The 25,848-nt window shown below is 52.6% G+C and overlaps 2 protein-coding genes across 2 annotated transcripts; one reads left to right on the top strand and one right to left on the bottom strand.

The window, feature by feature from the left end:
* Positions 1–3,452: 3,452 nt before the first annotated feature.
* Positions 3,453–16,060, bottom strand: RNF187 (ring finger protein 187). The gene is made up of 6 exons (XM_012641683.1): positions 15,948–16,060; positions 14,918–15,192; positions 10,062–10,696; positions 8,540–8,632; positions 5,378–5,599; positions 3,453–4,516 (listed from the first exon to the last, which is right to left on the bottom strand). Exons 1-6 carry the CDS (start codon positions 16,058–16,060, stop codon positions 4,514–4,516), a joined length of 1,341 nt encoding a protein of 446 aa, XP_012497137.1. The 3' UTR covers positions 3,453–4,513.
* Positions 16,061–20,704: 4,644 nt separating this feature from the next.
* On the top strand, positions 20,705–21,090 carry LOC105808155 (histone H2B type 1-B). The gene has a single exon (XM_012641724.1). It carries the CDS (start codon positions 20,705–20,707, stop codon positions 21,083–21,085), a length of 381 nt encoding a protein of 126 aa, XP_012497178.1. The 3' UTR covers positions 21,086–21,090.
* Positions 21,091–25,848: the final 4,758 nt, after the last annotated feature.

Below are 25,848 nucleotides of genomic sequence, written 5' to 3'. Positions count from 1 at the left end.
ATGCCCGACTAATTTTTTCTGTATATATTTTTAGTTGTCCAGCTAATTTCTTTCTATTTTTTTAGTAAAGACGGGGGTCTCCCTCTTGCTTAGGCTGGTCTCGAACTCCTGAGCTCAAATGATCCTCCCACCTTGGCCTCCCAGAGTGCTAGGATTACAGGCGTGAGCCACTGCGCCCGGCCAGAGAGCAATTGTTTTTATTATTTACCTCCCACGTATGAGTGAGAACATGCGAGATTTGTCTTTCTGTGCCTCGCTTATTTCACTTAACACAATGTTCTCCAGTTCTGCCCATGTTGTTGCAAATGGCAGGAGTTCATTCTTTTTGTGTGGCTGAATAATATTCCACTGTGTAGACAGCACATTTTCTTTATCCATTCATCCACTGATGGACACTTAGGTTGCTTCTAAATCTTGGCTATTGTGAGTAGTGCAGCAGTAAACACAGGAGAGCAGATATCTTTTCGATATACTGATTTCCTTTCTTTCGGATATATACCTGGCAATGGGATTGCTGGGTCATATGGTGTGATTTTTTTTTAAATCTATAGACTCTTATGTGTACAAAAATGTCTTGGGAAACTCTCCTAAGACTAAAGATTGTTACTTTGTCCTGTGAGAGTTTAATTCTGACTGGCTGACATACGCAGGTGCTGTATTGCAGACAGTTGACATTTCTTCATTTCTCAATGTTTTTATAAACACTGAGAAGATTTATTTGTCAAATAGAAGTGGCTGGCTAACACAGCCCTCTTCATGGACACAGATGTAATAGACTTCAGGCCAGGTGCAGTGGCTCACACCTGTAATCCCAGCACTCTGGGAGGCCAAGGTGGGAGGATCACTTGAGCTCAGGAGTTTGAGACCAGCCTGAGCAAGAGCAAGACCCCATCTCTACTAAAAATAGAAAAATTAGCTGGATGTGGTGGCACGTGCCTGTAGTCCTGGCTACTCAGGAGGCGGAGGCAGGAGGATCCCTTGAGCTCAGGAGTTCAAGGCTGCAGTGAGCTATGAACATCACTGCGCTCTACCCAGGTGACAGAGCAAGACCCTGACTCAAGAAACAAAAACAAAACAAAAAACCACTTCAGTCTTTGTCTCATGTGAATTATCCATCTCCAAGCGAGTAAGAGTCGTGTTAGGAAATGAAGCATCTCGTCTCTGTGCCCTTGGAGCGATGCGATTTGTGGAGCACAGGTGCTGTGGGTGAGTCCCTTTGCCCCAGCGTGGACCTGGTGAACCCCACCTTCCCAGTGACTGCAGCAGGTCTCTAGTTATTCTGTTGCCTTGCAGCCCCTCCTCGAGAAAACGCTCATCAGATGCTCTTCCAAAACGCGAAGTCCTGAGCCAGGACAGCCCCTAGACAGTCCAAGGAGCAGGTGGACAGCACCCCCTTCCCCACCACGCAATCCTGATTCCTTCTTCCGCTGTCATTCCTGTCATTCCCCAGTCCTCGCCCCCATTCCGCACCCAGAGGCAGCTGCTCCGCTGGGTTCCATTTGTTTTATCTGCGTGACCTGCCCTTCTAAAGCACGAGCAGTCGTTTGGTGGGCAGGCACTTGCATTTTGGGTAAATGGCCCTGTGTTTTGTATTTCACTCACCCATGTGGTGGCGTGTCTGGCTCATCCTCCTCTTCGAGGGCCGTGGCGTATTCGGTGGTCTCCGTCTGCCCATCTCACCCTCCACCGCCGCCGCCAGAACGGTGCAGCGAGCGTGCATGCCCTGCGTGCCTGGGAGGGGTGTGTGGAATGTAACCCCCAGGGATGGACCTGCCGGGTCCTCAGGTTGACAAAGTTGGCCAGACGGTGCTGCAGATGAGAGGGCGTGGGTGCTGGAGGTGGGGGGCAGGCACCTCATCTCCGCCAGTCTGGCACGTCAAGCCCTTACTCCGTGGTGCACCCTTTTCGTTGCTCCAAGCCTTTCTGGCTTCTGCTGTAGATTGAATGTGTCCCCCTACAATTCGTATGTTGAAACCCTCACCCCCAAGGCAATGGTACTGGGAGACAGGGCCTTGGGAGGTGATGAGATAATGAAGGTGGGGCCCTAATGAGAGGGGTTAGTGTCTTTATAAAAGAGACCCCAGAGAGACTCACCCCTTCCGCCACATGGGGACACAGGCTTTCCATGAACCGGGAAGGGGGTCTCACCAGACACAATCTGCCATGCCTCGATCTTAGACTGCCAGCCTCCAGAACCCTGAGCAATAAGCTTCTGTGGTTTACCAGCTACCCAACCAATGGCATTCCGTTGCAGCAGTCTGCAGGGCCTAGGACAGCCTCTGTCACAATGCCTTCTTCAAAACCTTGCTCCTTTTCTTTTTTAATTCCTTTTTGCTCCTCCGGACCTGCAGGAGTTCCTTGCATAGTCTGGGTGTTAACCATGTTGGTTTGGACACTGCAGATACCCTCTACGACTCTCTCTCTATTAACTCCAGCTATGGGACCCCTGGTCGAATAGAAGAGGGAATGTTTTTAGTAAGCCTGACCACTTTGCTTGTGGAAACCGGGTGGTGCCCAGCCTGTCTGCTGGAGGCAGAAGAGGGTGACACCAGCAGATGGCTTGGGCACCACCTGGTTTCCGCAGGCAAGGTGGTGCTCACCAGACAGCCTCCGCAGCTGTGGGTAGCTCTTCCGCGCGTTCCGCGACCCCGCCTCCCCACGGCAGAGCGGGGCTGGGGTGGTTTCCAGAGAGGTGAGCCGGGACAGCAACAGCCTGTCTGTCCGCCGTGCCCTCCCCTGCACGTTGCATCTGGAGAGAAGTTGCATCTGCATCTGGGAAACCATCAGTCGAACGGGCTCTTCCTGGAGTTCTCCGGTAAGTCTTGCAGGTGCGCACCAAGCCCGGGACACCAGGCGAACGGCTCGTGCACGCCTCTCGCCCAGGGCACTCTGGAGTGTGCCTTGCGGCAGAACAATTTCTGCTGCCCCGTTCTCCTGGAGGCTCCCGCCATCTTCCCCCTTCCACTCCCGCAGCTACAGCAACCGACGGCTCAGTAACCGTCCTGGGTGCGTCTCCCCAGGGAACTCTGCTGGCATCATCTTGGCGTATCAACCCAAGGATGGAACCGCTGTTTCAGAATGTCTTAGCCCATTCCGGCTGCTCTGTCACCCAGGCTAGAATGCAGTGGTGTCTTGATAGCTCACTGCAGCCTTGAACTCCTGGATTCAAGGGCTCCTCCTGCCTCGGCCTCCTGAATAGCTGGGACTACAGGCATGAACCACCATGCCCAGCTAATTTTTCTATTTTTTGTAGAGATGGGGTCTCTTTGCCCAAGCTGGTCGCAAACTCCTGGCCTCAAGTGATCCTCTTGCCTCAGCCTCCAAAAGTACTGGGAATACAGGCAAGAGCCACCAAGCCCGGCTGGATAATTTTTCCTTTAACACTGGAGACTGGCGGGGCAGGGGGAAGGGGCGCTGTGGACACACACTCAGAGCACACAGGCTGGAGCAAACCCACTTTATTTGGCATCGAGAGCCCGGCCCACGAGCCGGGCAGCTCAGACTCACAGCCATCATGCCAAGGCTGGGGACTTCTGAGGGCTGGGAAATGGGCCCCGACCCCCCACGGCCTGGTTATCACCCAGAGCACCCGAGTCTACATGTCTGTGTGCGTCCATGTTCCCGACCTGGCCCTTCTGTCTACCCTGTGCTGAGTTTTGTGAACTGGACTAATTACTCTACACACGAGGATGCTGCAGGCAACTGCGCTACTGCTACGTCATGAGTTTTGCGAGATTCGCCTACCAGAGGAAATAGGAAGAACAAGCCAAAGATACAGCGAGATGAAATGCCACGGCAGGGCCCGGGGCCCCTGGAGGGAAGCCAGGAAAGGGGGACCCTACAAGAGAGGGGGGACCAAGCATAGGGAGGGTTCCTGTGTGGCCACGTGGGCCAGCAGGGGTGCCGGGGAGGAGGGAGGTGGGCAGGGCCACCGGGAGGAGGCGCCGTGGGCCCACACCCACCACGAGGGCAGGCGGCCCCTCTCTCGGGGCAGCGAGTGTCACACTTCCTTTCTGTTCCCGAGGAGCCGGGTTCCAATCGTGCCCCAGGACCCTTCGTGTGCTCCCTTCTCCCAGACACTAACCCCAAAAGCCTGCCCAAGGAACAGGCCCGTCCCAGGCACCCTTTGGAAGGTGTGGGGTCTGGTTCCCTTGGTGCCAAAGTGATGTCCCCATGCACAGGCACTGAGGCCGCTGGGTGACACGGGAGGAAAGTGTGGGCCCCGAGGCGCTGGGTGAGTCTCTGATGGAGGAATGAGCCGTGACCAGGGCCCAGGGAGGGCCAGGTGCAGGTGGGGGAGAGACTAGCCGCTAGGGGAAATGTCTACAGCCCCGAAAACATCCACGCCTCAAGGAGAAGGGAAAAGGAACAGTGTTGAAAGACGCATGATCCGGAACAACCGAAGGCGGAGGCTCTGGAGACGCTTCCCCGCATCTACAGCTGACGGGTCCCTTGGAGGTGAGGATCCGTCCCCTCCGCCTCGGGCTCCAGGGACCCTGCAGGGTCCGCGCCATCACTGCATGGGAGGGGAGAGGGGCAGAAACAGAGTGAGAGACACAGAGACAGAAAAAGACAGAGACAGAAAGATACAGAGGCAGAAACAGATAGATAGAGACAGACAGGCAGAAGGAGAAAGACAGTGAGACAAGGAGTCAGAAAAAAAGAGAAACAGAGACAAAGATAAACAGAGACAAAGAGACACAGAGAAAGAGATAAAGATACACAGAGACAGATACAAAGAGAGCCAGAGAGAGACGCAGAAAGACAGAGACAGAAATAAAGACAGATACAGAGAGACAGTGAGACAGAGTGAGAAAGAGAGAGAAACAGAGATGCAGACACAGAGAGAGATCTTTACTGTCCCAGGCATGACACACCAAGACTCAGGAGACCTGATGTCCCTACACCAAGCCCCGACCTCTGTATCCCCAAGGCCAAAGCCTTGTCACCTGCAGCACGGATGACTGGGAGGTGGCTCAGGCAGGCAGCTGCTGGTTCCAGCATGGCGGCCCCAGGTGCGAAAAGCCCAGAGTGGGTCGCTGAGGGCCTCGAGATTTGGGCCGGGCCTCGGGCAGAGGGTGAGAAGAAGCGCCAAGGACCAGAGCCCCAGGCAGGGCCTCGGGCCGAGGCTGCTCTCAGAGCTCCAGGGCGGGCAGCGGCCCTCCAGGTCTGGCACTCGGGTGCAAAGACTGCAGACACCTCGGGCCCGCCTCAGCTCAAATCCCCCTGACGTCACCCTCCCTGATCACCCGCTCACTCCTGAGACTCGGCCCCATGAGGCCACAGTGCACGGAGTCAGGCTGTGACTTCTGGTAAAGTACCCCTGGCAAGGGCTCCCTGCCACCGAGTGAGTGGCCTTCCCCGCACTGCCCCACACCTGCAGCAGCATGCTGAGGCCCAGGTTGCGGTGCTTCCTCTCCAGCTCCGACACGGCCTGCAGCAGGGACCGGAACCGCTCAGCCGGGTCAGCCAGCTCGTCCTCCGGGACCCCCTCCTCTTTCTCAGCCTCCTGCAGGAAGTGCTCCTCCTCCTCAGCGAAGAAGGCTCGCAGCTTCTTGTAGTCCGTCAGGGCCTTCTTCCTGCGGTCCATCACGTGGCCCTGTGGGGCGGGTGGCAGGAAAGGACACGTGTGTCCTTGGGCCCCAGCTGGGCACCTCGGGCCATCCTCCCCACAACCATCACCTATCCCTGGGGGAAGAGAAGGAATTGAGGCTATGCCACCCCAAGACATGCTGCTGTGGCATATTGACTTATTTTGAATTAAAAGCATTAAAAAAAAAAGCAGGCGCAAGAAAATCGTTCTGATGTTCATTCTGCTTCTTAAAAGCAGATGAAGTTCCCACGTGGGCCGGGCACAGCAGCCTGTAATCCCAGTACTTTGGGAGACCAAGTTGGGAGGATCACTTGAGGCCGGGAGTTCAAGACCAGCCTGGGCAACATAGCAAGACCCCATCTCTACAAAAAATAAGAAAAAATTAGCCGGGCACAGTGGTGTGTGTCTGCAGTCCCAGCTACTCAGGAGGCTGAGGTGGGAGGATCGCTTGAGCCCAGGAGTCAGAGGCTGCAGTGAGCCGTGATCACACCATTGTACCCCAGCATGGGCAACAGAACAAGACTCTATAAAAAAAAAAAGAAAGAAATTCTCATGTGAAAGATGCCCTCCCTGTACCAACAGAAATGATATTATTATCAAGGACAACAGGAAGTTGAGGCTCATGGAATTTGGTACAGATTTTGCTAAAATAACTCTACCTTTTAAGCCTCCCAGGTAATGTAGTTGCTTTTTTTTTTTTGTTTTTTTTTTTTTTTTACAACTTTCATTGGTCTTTGTCCAACTCAGTACATAAACCATTTGACTCTGACTGCTTTTCTTTACGAGGGCTGCCAGGCCACGCAGCACTTATGTTAAATAAATCCATACGCTTTTCCCCGGGAGTCTGCCTTAAGTCAGTGGAACTCTCGGGCCCACCCTGGGACCTAAGCCGGGAGAGGTGGCGCTCTCCCCCCGTGTTCTTAACGTGCTCGCCTGCGCACGAAGACCCTCCACCTCCCAGCAGCCTAGGGGAAGGCACATCCCTGAGTCTCTGCTGGGTCCAAGGCCTGTCGGGCACGTGACTGTCGCGTCATAATACACAACCGCTTTTCCGCGGACCTTCCCTGCCGCACCCGCACCGGAACTCCCGAGGGCTGAAAACCATCCCGTCAGCCTTCAGCTGACACTGACACGTTCACACGCGCCACTCCCCGGCCAGCCTGCAGTGCCTGACCCTACAGACAGGCGACTACGGCAAGGTGCTGCTCTGACTTCACTCGGGTTCACCAGTGTCTCTGACCTGGCCCTTGGCCACCCTGTGCAGAGCGTCACAGAGGCTTACGCTTTTGGGGCTGACAGAGAAATGCAAATGACAGCCGGGTCCTGCTGGTTGGCCGATGTGGCGCGCCACTAATTTCTTCCTTTGAATTTAGAAGGCTTCTCTCTTCTCAGCGTCTCCGCCGCCACCCCCCAAAACAGGTCCAGTTAAAAGCCCTGATCTGCTACAATCTGGAGCCAAAACAAGTCCTTTGGGGTAACACAGGGTTATTGAAAAATGAGAGGTCCCCAGAACGTCCCAGCATCACCTGCACTCGGCAGTTTGTGCCTCTCTTAGAAGCAGGGGGAAGTTCAGAGGAGCCCCCAAGGGCAGCGTGGGCTGCCAGGGGTCCAAGTAGCATTATGGACCCAATTTGTCACCTCTCTGCCACTGTCTGAGGGAGGCCTGCATCTCAGGCTGCTGTGGAGTGGGCAAAGTCTGGGCTGGACCAGGAGCACAGAACATCCCAACACAGGACAGGATGGGCCGCCTCAGCCCCAAGGTGCAGGCCCACAATCCAAGAGCTTCCGTAGTTTCTAAAAGTGCTTTATGGCCGGGCGCGGTGGCTCACGCCTATAATCCTAGCACTCTGGGAGGCCGAGGTGGGAGGATTGCTTGAGCTCAGGAGTTCGAGACCAGCCTGAGCAAGAGCGAGACCCCCTCTACTAAAAACAAAAATCAGCAGGGCGTCGTGGTGGCACATGCCTGTAGTCCCGGCTACCCAGGAGGCTGACGCAGGAGGATCGCTTGAGTCCAGGAGTTTGAGGTTGCTGTGAGCTAGGATGATGCCACGGCACTCTATCCAGGGTGACAGAGCAAGATGCTATCTCAAAAAAGAAAAGTGCTTTGTTTCCATATGTTAAAAAAAAGGTTAGGGGATTTATGAAACCTGGAGAAACTAGTACAGATTCAGTATACTCAAAGAAAAAGTCGCCAAAGAGAGTCTAAACTAATATGTGATGTCACCTTGAGAAAAGCAATGCTGCTACGGTTGGAATGTTTGTGTCTCCCCCCAAATTCCCATAGTGACATCCTTATCACTAGGTGACGGTGTTAGGAGGTGGGGCCTTTGGGAGGTGATTAGGTCATGAGGGTGGTGCCTCATGCATGGGATTTGTACCCTTAAATCAGGGACCCCAGAGAGACCCTCGCCTCTTCTGCCAGGTGAGGACACAGTGAGAAGCCGCCATCTATGAACCAGGAAACAGACCCTCACCAGACACCAAATCTGCCAGTGCCTTGATCTTGCACTTCCAGCCTCCAGAACCATGAGCAATAAATTTCTATAGTTTAGTACGTTACAGCTGCCCAAACACACTAAGACTGAGCAAGTCCTCTGGGCACACAGATGGTTCTCCTGGGAAATAAAGGGCAGCTCTCAGATCAGAACCAAGAGTACTACAAAAAGAGTTACAAATGTGTTTAAATAAAACACAAAAAGGAAGTTGGATGAAGCAAATCACCTACAAATGTGGGGAGAAAAAGAGGACCCCACCCACTTTAGCTAGATTCTACTTGGGAAATACAAACACAGCCTAGAAAAATACCCTGGAGCTCATTAAAGTCCAAAGGCCCCTCCCACAACTATCCAGCCTGGGGTTCGGCAACCTGGCCCTTAGTCTAGAGCCCTGAGACCGAGATCCCCGAGTTTACCCAGACCCAGAGGCTGCCACAGGACCCCCGCTTGCCTTCCACACGGCAGCTGCTGACTCTGCCTGGCCATGCAGGTCCCGGGCATCGTTCAAGTCTTTTTTCATGATTTCCACGGACCCCTTGTTCTCCTGGAGAGAGAGGTTGGTTACTGAGAGTGAGCAGAATGTCTGGGTCCCCCTGCCACCACATCCAGAGGGACATCACACTAGCTGATTGCACTAACACTCTGTCCCAGAAACAACCCCCAAGCGCATGTTCTTTGTCTACAGACCGCAACATACACCCAGTTAAAACGTTTCTCATGGTACTGGGTGCTGGAGCTAAAGCGGCCATCTAGGTGGATTCTGGAATTCCGGGCTCACGAGTGGGCCCTATCTGGCGTGCACTCAGTCCGGTAGCAAAGGCCTGCACGGTCTTCCCTGCACCCCACCTAATTGGGATGTGGGTCACTCTGCTGGTAGCAGGGGCCGCGGAGGCAGGAGGGCCCAGTGGCACAGGCTGGCTGGGCACCTGCTCTGGGATCCAGTGGGAGCTCATCTGCTGCACCCCACCTCTCCCGCCCCTCTGGTGTCCACGGGCAGTGACCCAGGGCACACACGCTATCCCCAGAGTGTGGGGAAGGGGTCACAGTGCCTGGCACTGGCGCGTGCCCAAACATACCAGGTACGCTTTTCCACTGGTGCGCAGGGTCCAGGTGCCACTGCCTGGGTACCCAGGAACCTGGCTGTTCTCTCAGAAATAACAGTGCCCCTCACCCTACCCCCCCATGGGCACGATTTCAGGCCCCCAGGACTCAGCTGCAGCCAGACTCTCAAGGCAGGTTTCTGCCCAATGGCAGGAGAACATCGGGGAAGATTCCAGAAGGGGGTGGGTGAGGGCACCCAGGGGGCACCCAGGCAGGCCGAGTGGTGGCTCAGAGAGTGGGCAAGAACGTGGACCAGGCTGATTGACACGCGATGGACCAAAGGGGCTGACAGCATTGTTCCCGGTCCAGAACCTGTACCGGGGGGTTGGGAGGGGTGGGGAGGGAAGGCGGGGGTGAGGCCAGCCTCCGAATGACGTCACACCTGAAGGAACAGCGAGGGAGAGGAGTCAACCTGTGGGAGCTGGAGGGGGCCTCCAGGGCACACTGGGGGTGGGGACCACGAAGATGCGGAAGGGGGAGAAAAACACGTAGGAAGAAAGAGCACAAGACTTCGCAGGGACAGAGGGAGAGGGGCGGGGTCAGTGGAGACGAGATGTGCTGGGGGAAGACCCAGCACAGCGCCCGGTGGGCGAGGACCAGCGGAGGTACCGAAAGCACAGGCCTGTGGGCGGAGCCAGGGCTCCGCGAGGACCCTCGGGGGAGGGGCACAGCACCAACCAGGGGCTGGGACAGCGGAGATGGGGAAGACGTAGGACCCCGCAGAGACTCCCACCCTGAGAGAGGGGCACAGGGGCCCCCCGGGGACAGCGAGATGGGAGGGCACTGGCCGCCGCAGAGACCCGGGAGGAGGGCACAGGACAGGGCTCCGCGGGGGGGCAGGGCACAGGACCCCCCGCCCCGGGCCCGCGCACCTTGCCGCGCAGCGCCTTCCTCCAGCGCGGCTCCCACTCGGGCGGCTCGGGGCCCGCGGCCATGCGGCAGGCGGCGCACAGCGGCCCGGCGTCCGCGCGGCACAGCAGCTGCAGCGCGGCCTCGCTGGCCGGCCCGTCGCGCGCGGGCGCCGCGGCCGCCTCCTCGAGCGCCAGCAGGCGGCGGCTGAGCGGCGGGCGGCCGGGCTCCACGGCGCGCTGCCAGCAGTCGTCGGCGCACTCGGGGCACGGGAACGGCCCGTCCTCCTCGGCCCAGAAGCGCACCACGCACGCCCGGCAGAAGCGGTGGCCGCAGTCGGCACGCACCGGCTCCCGCGGCGCGCGCTGGCACAGGGCACAGGCGGCCTCGGCGGGGCCGGCGGGGAGCGCCAGGGCTGCGGGCGGCGGGGCCGGCGAGGGCGCGGGCGGAGAGGGCCGGGGCGGCCGGGGGCGGCCGGAGAGCGGGCCGGAGAGCTGGCCTGGGACGGGGACGAGGACCCGGACGACGACGACACCAGCGCCGGGAACGCGCGCGCGGGGCGGAGTCCTGGCGGCGGTGCGCTCCACCCCGCAGGTCCTGGCAGCGGTGCGCCCACGGACCAGGTCCTGGCAGCTTTGTCCCCCTGGCAAGGTCCCGACTGCAGTGCGCCGGGCTCAGGGCCCTGGCAGAGGTGCGCACCACCCACAAGGTCCTGGTAGCGCTACGTTCCGCCTACAAGGTCCTGGCAGCCGTGCGCTCCACCCGTCAGATCGTGGCAGCGGTGCTCTTCACACTCTGGCTCGCCTGCCGGCCCACGTCCTCGCATCCTGAAATTTTACTGGGACTGTCACTTCCTGTATTAGTGACTCATGAGAAAGAGGGAAACAAAATATTTTTTATTATTTGGAGATTCCATTTCTGAAAGTATTTTTTTGTAAGCTGCTAGGATCTGAGCTGTGAGTTACCCGCCTCCTCCCTCCAGTGGCACGCCCACGTGGGTGGGGGCGGGGCTGGAAAACGGCCTGCGCGGGCTTTCCCTGCGTGGACACCCCTGGCGTGCACGGATTCCCGCGTGCGCCCGTCCCGCATGCACCGCCCTGCGTGGACGTGCCCCTTGTGCACTCATCCTGCACGGACCTTCCCTTGGGTGGGCCCTCCGTGCGTGGACAGTCCTTGCATACACCCTCCCTTCCTGGGACCTCCTCGCGTGGGCCTTCCTAGCATGCACCGCTCCTCGTGGGCCCTCCGCGCATGCGCTCGTCTCGCGCTGCCCTTCCCTGCGTGAACACCCCTTGCGTGCACGGGTTCTCGAGAGCACCCGTCCTGCATGCACCGCCCGCGTGGACGTGCCCCATTTGCACTCATCCTGCACGGACAGTCCCTTTCGCGGGCCCTCTGTGGGACACCCCTTGCACACACCCTTCCTGGGACGGCCCGCGTGCCCTCCTGGCCCCTGGGGAGCCAGCCTTGGAGTCGAAGGACTCTGGAGGGGAGGATGCTTTCATGGACTCAGTGGTGAAGCCTGTCAGGTGTATTTGTTAGCGTTTCTTTTTAAAAAAAAAAAAAAAAAAAGGAAGGGAGGGAGGAAGAAAGGAAGGGAAAGGAACCTTTTTGGAAGAGCGATCTTTTTATTTTGAAAACAAGCAAGCATTCGCCTAAAAAAAGTAATTTAACACTACCCAATTTTTAAATTTTAAAAATGTTATTCCATTGAAGGGCAAAATCTAATGAGGTATTACCTTTGGTTTTATGAGAGCTATTTAACAGACTTGGAAATGCACTAAATGTGCGGCTGGAAGAGTGACAAGTAGCCCGGGGTTAGTTCTCTGGAGTAGTGGTTAGATGCCTTCCAGCCCAGCCTAGCTGATTTGTTGGGTAAACTAGGAACGTGGTGGGAGAAAAGTAAAGAATAAAAATGAGCAGACTTCATAATGGACTAAAGGATGTGCCTGAGGAAAATAATCAAGAATGATAATTAAAGGCAAACGGCCAAATGAGGAATATTTGAGCCACAGATATACAGAGTTCATAAAATTTGGTAAGGAAACGTACAAAGAAAAAATATGCCCACTCAACAACACAAATTATTGAATAGACATGAGAAGAAATGTACACTCTGACTAGTTAAGATATTGGAAAATAAAGCAAGACTCCTTTTTTTCACTATTAAGTAAGCAGACAAAGAGGAGTGGTCCATGAGTTATTGCTCAGTATTAACATTTCATAGACATCAAAAAAAAATACTAAAATATTTGCTGGCCTTGGGAGTTTTGGGCTCTTGAATTCCCATCGCTTTGGTATCAAAGAACTAAATAAGAACATGTCTCACCGCAAAGTTGTTCTTCTCAAGATAGTATTTTAAATTGATTAATGTGAAATATTTGGGAATTTAATTGATAACTACTAAAAAATCAGTATTTTCTATAAGAGTGTGATAAAGTGGGGTTCGTTTTGTTTGTCTTGAGACAGGGTCTTGCTCTGTCACCCTGGCTAGAGTGCAGTGGCGTCAGCCTGGCTCACAGCAACCTCAAACTCCTGGGCTCAAGTGATCCTCCTGCCCCAGCCACCTAAGTAGCTGAGACTACAGGCATGCGCCACTACAACGCCCTGCTGATTTTTCTGTTTTTAGTAGAGGGGATCTTGCTCTTGCTCTAAATGGTCTTGAACTCCTGAGCTCAAGCAGTCCTTATGCCTCGGCCTCCCAAAGTGCTAGGATTACAGGCGTGAACCATCATACCCAGCCAATACTATGTGTTTTTATCCACTATCAAATAAATGAATAAATAAAATGAACACTAGCTGGAGACAGAGAGTGCATTCTGGGCAAGGCCCAACCACACAGAGCCCCACTCTAGTTAGGGGTGCTAATGGAAAAAAACAAACCCAAACTCTGTAAAATAATTTAAAGAGGTTTATTCTGAGCCAATGTGTGTGACCCCAACCTGGGAGTGCACCCAAGAACGCTGAGCAAGTGTGGTCCCAAGGTGACTGGTTTACAGTTTGGTTTTGCACATTTTAGGGAGACAGGCATTGCAGTTAAAATCATACAATACATGTAAGGGAAGCATTGGTTTTGCCAGAAAAGGCAGGACATCGCAAAGTGGGGGCTTGCAGGTTATAGGCGGGTTCAAAGAGTCTTTTATTTGTAATTGGTTAAAGAAATAAAGCTTTGTCTAAAGGCCTGGAATGTTCTAAGGTTGATAAGAAAGTCTGTTGATCAGAGACAAGCCACAATATACAGACTCAAGTGATCTCTTGAGCAAATTGATGGCCTGCAGAAATAACTTTCGCAAAATGAATGACGAAATTTAAAGATGGTGAATGTTAAGTTGCCTTTAATATCCGATATGGATAACAAATTTGTACAATATGTTAACATATTGACATAAAAATCACATAAACAATCACATCACAACCAATGACTCAATTTTTCATTTTGTCTTTTTAAAAAACTTAAGATGTGAGGCCACCACAGGAAAGGGAGTCAATTTTTCATTTTAATTGCAATTATAATGCTAATCTTTTAAATATGTCAGATGTCAACATTCCTCAAAAACCATAAGATTCTGAAAATCCAAATATACCTACAGTATTTCTAAACTGAAAGTAATCATCATAATAATAATTCCAAGGGTTCGCGTCATTATGCATAATTCTAAAACAAGCCCACCATCCTGACCCAAGCAAATTGGGGTTTCTTCGCCCGGGGTACTGGAGTAAATGAATGATAGTGTTCCTGCTCAGAGCCCAGGACCTGGTCTCCAGCTTTAACCTGGATGTAACCGGAAACACCGACTGGAGCCGAAAAGGGGCTTGCTTGGTACCCTGCACAGCCTTCAGACGCAAGTTACAGCCCTCTGCTTTCTTCCGTCTACAGCTTGCAACATTCCTGATCGATGGTTCAGGCTGCCGTAACACAGTGCCAAAGCCTGGGTGCCTCAAATGACAGAAATTTATCTTCTCACAATCCTCGAGGCTATAAGTCCAAAATCAAGGTGTCGCAGGGCTGGTCTTCTCCCTGTGTCCAGCAGGGTCGCCACTCCGTGTGTCTCTGTGTCGTAATCTCTTCTTACGGGGACACCAGTCCCGTGGGATTAGGGTCCACCCCAACGGACTCGTTTAGCTTAATTTCCTCTTCCGGGGCTCTGTCTCCAAACACAGTCACGGTCTGAGGCCTGGGGTACAGGGCCTGTGAAATTCGGAGGGACACAATTCAGCCCATCACGACCCCGCCCAGCGAGCGGGACGAGCCCCGGCGGCCTTCCTCTGAGCTCGGGCGGAGCTGCGCCCTCTGCTGTCTCGGGGCACTTGGGTTCTCGCACACACTGAGGGTTCGTGTGTCTCTGAGGCCACAACGGAGCCTTTGTCAATGACGGCCATCTTTCTAGACGCGGGACACCTAAGGTCACGTGGGTTGACTGCACGGCTCTAGAAAACTATCGGTTTGGTTTGTCACCAGCATTGCCCTCTGCTCACGACCGCCTCCACGGTGGACGGCACAGGGCCCAGGGAAAACTTCCCTTTCGCCCCGCGAAGATCCTCTGAAAAATCCTGCCGTTAGCCAGAGGGCGGGCAGAGAAGTCTCCTGCAGCCTTCAGCTCAGCAATCCGTCTTTGGCGGAGGCACATTCTGTCTCGCACAGTAACACCACGCCAGGAAGACGCTGCGCGCAGGATGCGAGGCTCAAATATAAGACTACAGAAGCCAGGGAGGGGCGGCGAGCGCAGTCCTCGTTCGGGCCTGGGAGAAAAAAGTCGATGTCACTGGGTGTGTGTTGGGGGTAGGTACCACGTCAATTGATTGACATCGCAGGTGTCTCAGAGAAGGGCCTTTCTGCGCAGTCTCGGTACCCGAGTCTCCATCTCCCGCCCGCGCGCACCCCCGCGGATGCAGCACGAATGCTGGGCATCCTCGGGCATGATGGTGACGCGCTGGCCCGGGCTGGCGGACCAGCCGGGGCCCGCGGAGTCCCTCCAGGCTGGCCTCGCGCCTCCAGAGGCGCCATCGCGGCCGGGCTCGGTCTTGGGGTCCCGCGCCGTGGGGCACCGCCGGACGCTGGGCGCGCGACGCCAGGGTGCCGGCTGCAGGGATGCCAGGGTACCTGAGCGCAGGAGTGCTGGGGCTGGGGGGTGCAGGGGTGCTAGATACGGGGTGCTGGGGTTACCAGGGTGCAGGGGTGCCGCGGTGCGCGGATGATTGGATACTGAAGGGAGCAGGGGCCGCCCGCTCCCTTGCACCACCCGGGGCGAGCCGCTCACGCAGACAGGGGAGGAGCAGCCGTCGCCAGCATTTGTCCGAATTGGCCGATCTCGGTTGGTCCAAATTCAATCCTACCCGCCCCTTACCGCAAACCGATTGGCTGACGTGCCTTTCCGAAGCTACCCTTCATTCCGTCCCCCTTGCGGCATCCCTCGGCTTTGTTTCTGAGTTTGGAATTTGTTGTATTTTACGCACGTCTGTGCCTTAATGTTTTCTCCTCCGTCCTTGGACATCGTCGTGATTTCCTGACACGCGCGTGACGCAGGGATGCGACTGCTTTGCAGTGGAGGGTGGCGGTGGGGACCAGCCTGGGATGTCCCGGGGTATGTCCGGGTCGTAGCCAACTGGCCGCCCAGCCCCAAACTCCCCTCCCTGCGCCCGGCCCCCAGCCCTCGGGCTCGGCTCCCTGCACTCCTGCCGCCTACCTCTCCCAGGGCGGAGCCCACCTCTCCTGAAAATACACAAATTCTTCCCGTTAAAATAGCCTTGTGATGCGTCCGTTGCCTGGTTTCCGTATCTTCTCCAAATCCTGCCCGAGGCCACCAGATTCAAGAGCCCGTAAGATACGTAATTACTGTGCTTAGGAAATGTATGATAGAAACTTGGGGCGGAGAGCCCACTCCGCTGGAAAACGGTTCACCGAAACCTACCGTAGAGCCCGAGCGGCTTGGCGGGGGAACCGGGCCACCAAAGGCCGCTGCTCGGGTCGGGAGGGGCCCTCAGCCCCGAGGGCGCCCGCCCCAGCCCCCGGGACGCCGCGCATGCGCGGCGCGAGTGGCGGGCGCGTCCCTGCAGCAGGACGCGAATGGAGTTTGTGCTTTCATCCTGGTGCTCACAACTTTGCTTTCGCTCCGGTTTCGCTTCCGCCTGCACATCACCTGTCCTTCCTTTCCACCTGCCTCTGGTACTTGCAGCTCTTTCCTATTTGCTGAAATACGATGGAAAGGGGTACAAAAGCTGCGTCTGAGACGTGCGCGTTGGGAATCCCGCCATATTACCTTCTCGCCTTGGTCCGAACGCGGACGATTCTGGGCCCCGGTGAGCACCTGCCTTCACCGCGGCTGGGGAGCTCCCAGGTGCCGGCCCAGCGCGTAGTCGTGCCTTTAAGACTGGGGACTCCCCGGCGACCCAACCCTGAGCCACAGGAGACGTCCCGGTGGAAATGCTCCCTGGCGGTGGCAGGAAGGCCTTCGTGCCCGGGATGCCAACTGGAAGCTGTGCAGAGGACAAAGCTGCGCAAAGCCTCTTTTCCTTTGCAATATTGCAAGCATTAAGCGAGGTCCCATGGTCTCTGCAAAACTCCATGGCACACCCTGTCATTTCAGCCTCTCCGGCTTCCTCCAGCTCCAAATCCCAAAATGTTCCAATTAGTCCTTTTCCCATCTGTAGGGTGCTGCTGGCCCCAGGCAGATGCCCACCTCCCGGCGGGGACTGGATCTGGCCTGCTTTTCTTTAGCTATTCCAAGATAGACAGCACTCTTCCGGGGAAAATAACACCACAAAATGTATGTGTCCTGTGTCTGCCGTTGCAATGCGCCATGCCATTTGTATTAAATGCCTATTTGTGAGAATTTTAAAGGGACCTGGCCTCTTGGCTGGGGGATGAGGGGAGTGGAGAGCACTCACTGCGGGACGCCTTTATCCTAGTAGAAAAGGAAGCACCATCTGGGGCTGCACAAAAGTCTAAGATGTAAAAATGGGCTCATTTCTTGCATCCAGTCATTCATTCAATGCATTTATTGACTGGCTTCCAGCACCAGGGACTCTGAACTCTGGAACCATTAAAGAGGGGAGGGGGAGGTATTTATGTGTTTTTAGAAATAATCTAAACCCCTTTTGATTTTTATTTATTTTTCAGAAACAGGGTCTCCCTCTGTCACCCAGGCTGGAGTGCAGTGGCATCATCACAGCTCCCTCAAGTCCTGGGCTCAAGCGATCTTCTTGCTCAGCCTCTGAAGTAGCTGGGACTACAGGCACACAATCCCACACCTCACTAATTGTTAAATTTTTTGTAGAGACAGAGTCTGGCTATGTTGTCAAGGCTGGTCTCAAACACCTGGCCTCAAGCAGCCCTCCTGCCCGGGCCTCCCAAAGTGCAGGCGCGAACCTCCAGGCCAGGCCCCAACCCTCTTTTAAATTAGTCTTCCAGGCCATTACTCCCCAGCACAGATGCCTGCTCCTGGTAGCTAAGCCAGAAACCACTGCTTTTTTTGTTTCTTTTTCTTTTCCTTTCCCTCTCCCTCCCTCCCTCCCTCTTCTTTCTTTCTCATGAGGAAAATCTCAAGTTTACCCTATAGTGAGTTTTCCATCTGTCAATAGATCATGTGGTCTCGATCCCAAAACAGTCTCAGTTGGCTGAGGTTGCTATAACAGAATACCACAGACTAAGTGGCTTAAACATCAGAAATTTATTTCTCACAGTCTGGAGGCTGGAAGTCTGAGATCAGGTTCTGTGAGGTTCCTTTTCCTGGTCTGCAGACAGCCGCCTTCCCACTGTGTCCTCACGTGGCAAGGTAGGAGCTCAGAAAACAATGCCCCCAAATGAAGGCCTCAGAGGCAGCCTCTGAAGCAAAAGTTTCTCTCTGACCTTCTCCTGCCCTCCTGTCTCTCAGTCCCATCCTCCCCCCAGGCTAGTCGGAGAAACCAGAATCCATCTTCCCCAAGGTGGGTCATAGAAACCAAAACCCCTTTTCCCTAAAGCCAGACACAACACCTAAAAATATGACTCTAACTTTCCACCCTGCCTTTCTGTATAAAAACAGGCCATAAAGAAATTCTGTGACCCACCTTGTTTGACTGTAGGTCATGAGACCCTCATCCCAGAGCGGGCCCTGCCCTGAACCCAGAAGGAAGGATGCTGTTCAGAGAGGCCAAGAGGAATTCAGACAGACAGGCCTTGCTGGGTTCCCCATCTGGCCTGCTAGCATCAGATCCTGTCCTTTTTGTCCAGTCATATTTCTGCACAGCTGTCCACAGTTTGTTTAACCTAAGCATAAAAATGGAGTTTCCCTTCTATCCTTGGATCTTCATTCTACAGGCTCCCATGTCATGTAAAACTATGATCAAATACATATGGATGCCTTTTCTCCCATTAATCTGCCTTTTCTCAGTTAATTTTTCAGTGACCTTTCAGTGGGTGATGGGGAAATTTTCCCTTGGCACCTGTAGCAGTGAGAAAGAGAAAAGCAAGCTCTCTTGTGTCTGTTCTTCTAAGGGCACTAATCCCATTATGAGGGCTCTGCCCTCATGATCTAATTGCCTCCTAAAGGCCCCGCCACCTAACACCATCACCTTGGGGAAGAGGGTTTTCAGCCTGTGAATTTGTGGGTGACACAAATATTCAGTCCATAGCAATGACCCATGAGAAGCTGGGGCTGATCTCCTGACACTACCAAGCAGCCACTATATGGGGGGCAGAGCAATTCCTAAATCTTAGCGGCTACGCTGAAAGACAACTAACTTCTTACCCAAAGACCTTCTTGGAAGCACCTCCCGCCCTACTCTAAGTTTTGTTCCAAATCTACCCACCCCAGTAGGAAGCCAGGATGGTGAGTTCTTGTGAAGCTAATTTACTAGGGCTCTTGCTAACACTGGATTTTCCAAGGAAGTGCACGGATGGGCCTAGGAGGAGGATCAGGAGGAGCCTGACTACAGTTTGACCAAGCTGAGACTCTCTGACATAGAGCATACCCTGCAGGGCTGTTAAAAGAACTGTTAAAAGAAATTGAATTAAGTATTTATTAATATTAAGGGGTTACCTAGTTTCTAGCAAGCACTCTGGAAATGTTTGCTAAACCCATTGCATATTTGAAAAGGAAACATTTAAAAAAATGCTTAAAGACTAGTATGTCCAGAGCAGCTCAGGGAACCCTGAGATTGTACAGTCGCAAGTGTGCAACAGACCTCAGAAGACAGACTTGACTGCAGAGGGCACTGCCTCAGTTAACAGGCTTACTCACTCGATACACATTGATCGGACCTTCGCTAGGTACCAAGCTCTGTGCTGGGCCCTGGAGAGTCACACTTGAAAGCCACATCCTCCTTGCCCTATGGATTACAGCTTAGTCCTGCTGTGGTGGGAGAGAGAAAGGCTCATGCTACAGTTATGTGACGGAGCTGCCCAGGGCATAAGCAGAGCTCAGCTGAGGCAGCCCAAGCTGCATGCAGCTGGGTCAGTCTAAGGAGGAAAGGAGTTAAGAGGAATTTGGCACAAAATATATTCTGGGCACCCTGCCAGTTGCTTCACAAACATTGACTCTCAAGCAACCCTGTCAAGGTTACACTTTCAGCCTCATTTTACAGATGAGGACATGGAGGCTCGGAGAGGGTAAATAATTTGCCCAAGGTAGGGCAGATAAATGACCTCCAACCAGGACTTCGCAAACTGTCTTGTGCGCGCGTGCGCGCGCGCGCGCGCACACACACACACACACACACACACACCCCTTTTAAAAATGCAGATTGACTCAACCCTTTTGGAATGGGGCCCAGGACTCTGCTTTTCTAACCAGCTCTGCAGGTGATGCTAAAATTCTTCACACCTTGTTTCTTTGTTGGGAGTTAATAGAACAGGGAAGGCAACTCAGAGACTAGTGCCTTCCCTAAGCCTGTGTCTTCATGGGTGTAATTGCAGAGCAACACTGGTACCTACCTCTTGGATCTATTAGGAGACAAAAAAGACATTAATGCTGTCACCTTAAAGGGATTCCAGGGGCCTGAATAACAATCCGAAGGACTAGCATTTCATTTGCAATTCATTCAGTTCCTCTCTCCAGTTAAAAATCTGCTCTGTGCCTGGCTACACGTCTAATACCTTAGCATATTTTCTGCACTATTTTCTGTTTCCTAATGAACTGTTTGGATCTACTCTTGAATTCTGAAATGACCATATCTCTTTGGCCTTGGGGGGCGGGGATGAGGGCAAATAACTAGTTAAGACTGTTGCAAGCCGCCATTCCCACCCGCATCTCCCTTAAATAAGCATCAGCTCCCGCTCCCCAGCTGTCGGCCGCAGGAAGAAGTGCCCAGTGTAACTGCCTCACAGCCGGAGAAGACCGAGATGCTGGGCTGCAAGGTTTTCCCTTCCTTCCCAGCCGCGTCCAGCCCCACCACCGATGCAGACGCACACAAAAGTCCCCTCCCGGTTTGAGACAAAGGACTTGGACAAAGGTGCGCAACCGTAGCTCCGGCCGGCGGCAGACGTGCTTTTGCATTGGTTTCACTACTGTCCAATAGGAAAGAAGAGCCCCATGTCCTATTAACATAGCTCCTTCCCGTTGGTGGCCGGGGGCAGAGGGCCATCCAATCAGACGAGAGAGATTTGGAGCCTTCATTTGAATATAAAGATAACAAATAGCCCCGCTCTGCCAGCATTGCGTGTTCGTTTGGGTGCCGTAGCCGCTTCGCCATGCCGGAGCCTTCGCGCTCGGCTCCGGCACCGAAGAAGGGCTCCAAAAAGGCCATCACCAAAGCGCAGAAGAAGGACGGCAAGAAGCGCAAGCGCAGCCGCAAGGAGAGCTACTCCATCTACGTGTACAAGGTGCTGAAGCAGGTGCACCCTGACACCGGCATCTCGTCCAAGGCCATGGGCATCATGAACTCGTTCGTCAACGACATCTTCGAGCGCATCGCCAGCGAGGCCTCCCGCTTGGCGCACTACAACAAGCGCTCGACCATCACGTCCCGCGAGGTGCAGACGGCCGTGCGCCTGCTGCTGCCCGGCGAGCTGGCCAAGCACGCCGTGTCCGAGGGCACCAAGGCCGTCACCAAGTACACCAGCTCCAAGTGAGGTGCGCCGCCGTGCGCCCAGAACCCAAAGGCTCTTTTCAGAGCCACCTGCAAGCTCAAAAAGGAGCGTGCCACCTGGTCTGGCCGTGGTCTGTGGCCTGCTACTCAATGGGGTGGTGAGGGGAGGTGCAGTGCGTAGCGGGGACGCAAGTCTTGAGGTAAAACTAGGCCCCTTGTGCATATTGGCACATTTCCCTTTTTTTTTTTTTTTGAGACAGTCTCACTGTGCTGCCCGGGCTAGAGTGCCGTGGCGTCATCCTAGCTCACAGCAACCTCAAACTCCTGGGCTTAAAGCGATCCTACTGCCTCAGCCTCCCGAGTAGCGCGGACTACAGGCATGCGCCACCATGCCCGGCTAATTTTTTCTATATATTTTTAGTTACCCAATTAATTTCTTTCTATTTTTAGTAGAGACGGGGTCTCGCTCTTGCTCAGGCTGGTTTCGAACTCCTGAGCTCAAACAATCCGCCCGCCTCGGCCTCCCAGAGTGCTAGGATTACAGGCGTGAGCCACCGCGCCCGGCCCACGTTTCTCTTTAAAAGTTCTTACTGGGGCCCTCTGCGCGGTGGTTCACGCGCCTGTAATCCCAACACTTTGTGGAAGACCCAGGTGGGAGGATCGCTCGAGGGCAAGAGTTCGAGACCTGTCTGAGTAACATAGCCGGACTCCTGTTTCTACCAAAAATTTAGAAATCAGCCGGGCGTGGTGGCGGGCGCTTGTAGTCCCCGCTACTTGGGAGGCTGAGAAGGGAGGATGCCAGAGACCAGGAGTTGGAGGTTGCAGTGAGCTGTGATCGCGCCACTGCACTCCTGCCTGGGCGACAGAGCGAGACCCTATCTCGAAAGGAAAGAAAAACGTTTGCTGGATTCTGCGTTAGTCTTGGCCACAGTTAGAAGCTGGAGAGGGCGATTGCGCTCTGTGGATCTCAACCAGAAACCCCTCTGCGCTCGCCATGCGCCGTGCGTGTGAGGCGCGTGAGTCACCTGAAGATGTTGTGCGGTTCCCCCGCCCCGCGGGTGAGGCTGGAGGACGCGCTCGGGGAGGCCTTTGGGTTGTTGTCGCGCTGCCCTGACGGTGGCGCTTGGGGCCGTCCTTCCCCCGCCCCTTCCCCCCTTCCTTCGCCAGCTTCGGGCCCAAAACGAACATCCCCGCAGCTTTGCGCCTGAGCAGCTCTCCGTGACACGCGTTCCTGTTCGAAACATCAAGACGGCGGGCGCACACGTCCTGGTCTTCAGCCTTAGCACTCCGCGAAAATCTCCCCAGTCAGAAATTCTGGTATTTCTCCAGCCCAGAATGTGTGTGTGTGTGTGTAAGCCTGGTAAACGGTGAAAAATCCTCTTAAATAAAGCAAATGCTGTGTCTTTTAAAAAAATTCTAGTAAATCATAGGCAAAATAAGTATGATGTTCGCTGCATGACACATTAAGTAACAGCTAAGGCCTTCCAGCTGTCCTCCCCCTAAAACGTACCCAATACCGTTGGCTCTAGCGAGGAACAATGCCTGAAAGCGACCGGCCCTCCCAGAGCTGAAACGTTGCCTGGGATTTGGATTCCAGGCTCTGGCTCGGGCTCGGTTCCCACTTGGGGACAATGGCCGTCTGACCCCACACCATCTCCAGTTACTGGACAAGGATGCATTCCTCAACGTTTAACCTCTTACTGTCTCATAAAGTAAATTCACTTTATCGCGTTTGTAGTTTCTTTTTAAAGGGACAGTTTTCTTTCCTTTACAACTTTTTAAAAAATAAGCTTTATTTTTATAGCACTTTTAGATCCAACAGGCTTTTTTTTTTAATTGATGCATAATAGTTGTACATATTTTGGGGTGCGTGTGGTATTTTAATACACGCATAGAATGTGTAACGCTGGCGCCAGGGCAATAAGGACATCCATCACCCCAAACATTCACCCCCACTTTGGGTTGGGAATATTCCTATTCCTCTCCTCCAGCAATTTTGAACCTTACAACAAGTTATTAACTATAGTCACCACACTGTACTATTAAACTCTAGATTTTATTCCTTCTATCAAACCATATATTTGTACCCGTTTATCAACTTCTCTTCATCCACCTCCCCACTGCTCTTCCCAGCCCCTGGCAGCCACCAATCAATTCTCTCCATACGATCCACTTTTTTAGCTTCCACATATAATTGAAAACATGCCTGTGTCTTTCTGTGCTTGGCTTATTTCGCTTAAAATAACGTCCCCCAACTCCATTCATGTTGCTGCTGATGACAGGATTTCATTCTTTTTTTTCTTTCTTTTTCTTTTTTTCTTTCTTTTTTTTTTTTTGAGACAGAGTCTCACTCTCTTGAGTGCCATGGTGTCAGCCTAGCTCACAGCAACCTCAAACTCCTGGGCTCAAGCGATCCTACTGCCTCAGCCTCCCGAGCAGCTGGGACTGCAGGCATGTGCCACCATGCCCAGCTAGTTTTTTCTATATAGATTTTTAGTTGTCCAAGTAATTTCTATTTTTAGTAGAGACGGGGTCTCACTCTTGCTCAGGCTGGTCTCGAACTCCTGAGCTCAAACGATCCACCTGCCTTGGCCTCCCAGAGTGCTAGGATTACAGGTGTGAGCCACCGCGCCTGGCCATGATTTCATTCTTATTATGGCTGAATAATATTCCACTGTATTTACCACACTTCATTCATTCAGTCATTCGTTGGTGGACGCTTAGGTTGATTCCATTTCTTGGCTACTGTGAATATTGCTGTAATGAACATGGGAGCGCAGCTATCTCTTTGATATGTTGATTTCCTTTCTTTGGGGTATATTTGGCCAGTGGTGGGATTGCTGGGTCATATGGTAGTTCTGTTTTTAGTTTCTTGAGGAATCTCCATACTGTTTTCCATAATGGTTGTACTAATTTACATTCCTACCAGCAGTGTAGGAATGTAAGTGTTCCCTTCTCTCTGCATCTTTACCAGTATAATTTTTTTATCTTTTTGATCAAAGCCATTTTAACGGGGTTGATTCCCTCCAAATTGTTTGATTTTCTCCATAGTAATTAACAAATTTGACTTGAAATTTCTAGCTGAGATGGGTGAGGTGCAGTCTCTTAAATGCATTTCAGATTTTATGTCTCCCAAATCCCTCCAGTTCATTCCAGAAACTTAATTTAGGAATGTGGCTTAATTATTTCTGACCCAGAGAATGCTTCCATTTTGTCCAGTGTGTCCTAATTCTCTCAGACTCTGTGATTCTCATGTATTTGATAAGTGGGCCCTGTCCTCCTTCGATGCTGACATTCAACTTCACATTTGTCTTTCTCTGCTGTAACAATGTGATTATAGACATGGGTTCTGTACACAATTTCAATTTTCTTGATTATAAAATTTCAATAGCAGGAACGCTGTTTTAGCTTTTTTGCATTTCCCTGAACAGATTCCGTCCTGGAAGGGAGAGATCAGCCCCACCTGTCCTGGGCCTGGGGCAGCTGGGGAGGCAGGCAGAGGCAGCCTATTTTTACTTCGAGCTTGTGCCAGAGGAGTCAGAAGGACTGAGAAATTGACATTTGGCATCATACACCACAAAATGTATTCTTACAGAATTATTTTTGGAAATTTTGATTACATGTTCATTTTGTGCCTTATCTCTGGCACTAACCGATGTCATTGCCTAGTGCTAACACAATCAATCACACTCCTCTCTCTGCCAGAGACAGGTTTCATCTTATTAAACCTGTTTTAAGCTCATTAAGGGAGAGAACTATACGCATCTATGAGAGCAGTTTCATGACTGCAAATGCTTGTTTAGGATATTGGCTCCAGATCTACAATCTACCATCTACGCTGGTAGGAGGGCGAGGGCTTGGCTGTGTCATTCAGCGGGCACCTGTTTCAAAGAGAAGAGACTGAATTCCATAGCTTTTAATGCAAATCCTGTATTTCTCGACAGCATTAAGGGTGTTGACAGTTCTCACTTTTGATGATGGATCTGTTTAATTTTTGGATCATAGCTAGAGAGGCAAAGAATTGAGTAAATGGCTATGACAAAATTTCCACTCCTATGTATTTCTTTTCTTTTTAAATTTCTTAATTCAGTCTCCATAGAGACTGCCAAAAGTTGCCAATGCCAACTATATTGCAAGTCATCACTGTGGGGTATTGGGAAAAGTTTTCAATTAGCAATAATCACATCTTGGATAAACCTTATGGGCTACGATATTGCCGCTGTGCCAAGCTGTATGTATTTATTTTCATAAATATTTTGTAGAGCATATATCTAGAGAAAACAACTGAATGGAAACCATTCTGGACAACACTGTTCATGTCTGTGTATGCATGAAGCAATAGACACCAAAGGAAAGAGGGAGGGCGCACCATTACCTCATTACAAGAGTCAGTTTCTTCTGCAAAGATTTTTTTGAACAGTCAGTTTTGCTAAAATGTGTTTTGATAATAATCAACATTCATTTATGTTTTAAACAACTGTGCACTGTCTAGATGATTTTTAAATATTGACTTTTGGCTACCTAGAAGTGTGTTTAAATTTTAATTTACAGACTTTCTTGCAAAAAAAAAAGTAATATGTAGAGCATGATTAAACATACTATACATATACATACCATGGTAGGATGAAATCCTGAGGCAAAAGGGGAATGGAAATACGCATTCAGGAAGGAAAAAATCATCTAAAATAGCTCACAGTCAAAGAAAAATTGGTCATGTATTTATAATATCAAATTGACGTAGGTATCTTTAAAAGACTGATAGAACGACTGTTTTTTTTTTTGAGACAGAGTCTTGCTTTGTTGCCC

This window comes from Propithecus coquereli, unplaced genomic scaffold (assembly GCF_000956105.1).
Source record: "Propithecus coquereli isolate 6110/MARCELLA unplaced genomic scaffold, Pcoq_1.0 Scaffold168, whole genome shotgun sequence".
In the NCBI taxonomy this organism is placed as follows: domain Eukaryota; kingdom Metazoa; phylum Chordata; class Mammalia; order Primates; family Indriidae; genus Propithecus; species Propithecus coquereli.
Note: the sequence above shows the minus strand (reverse complement) of the source record. Positions and strands in the feature narration are given on the sequence as shown.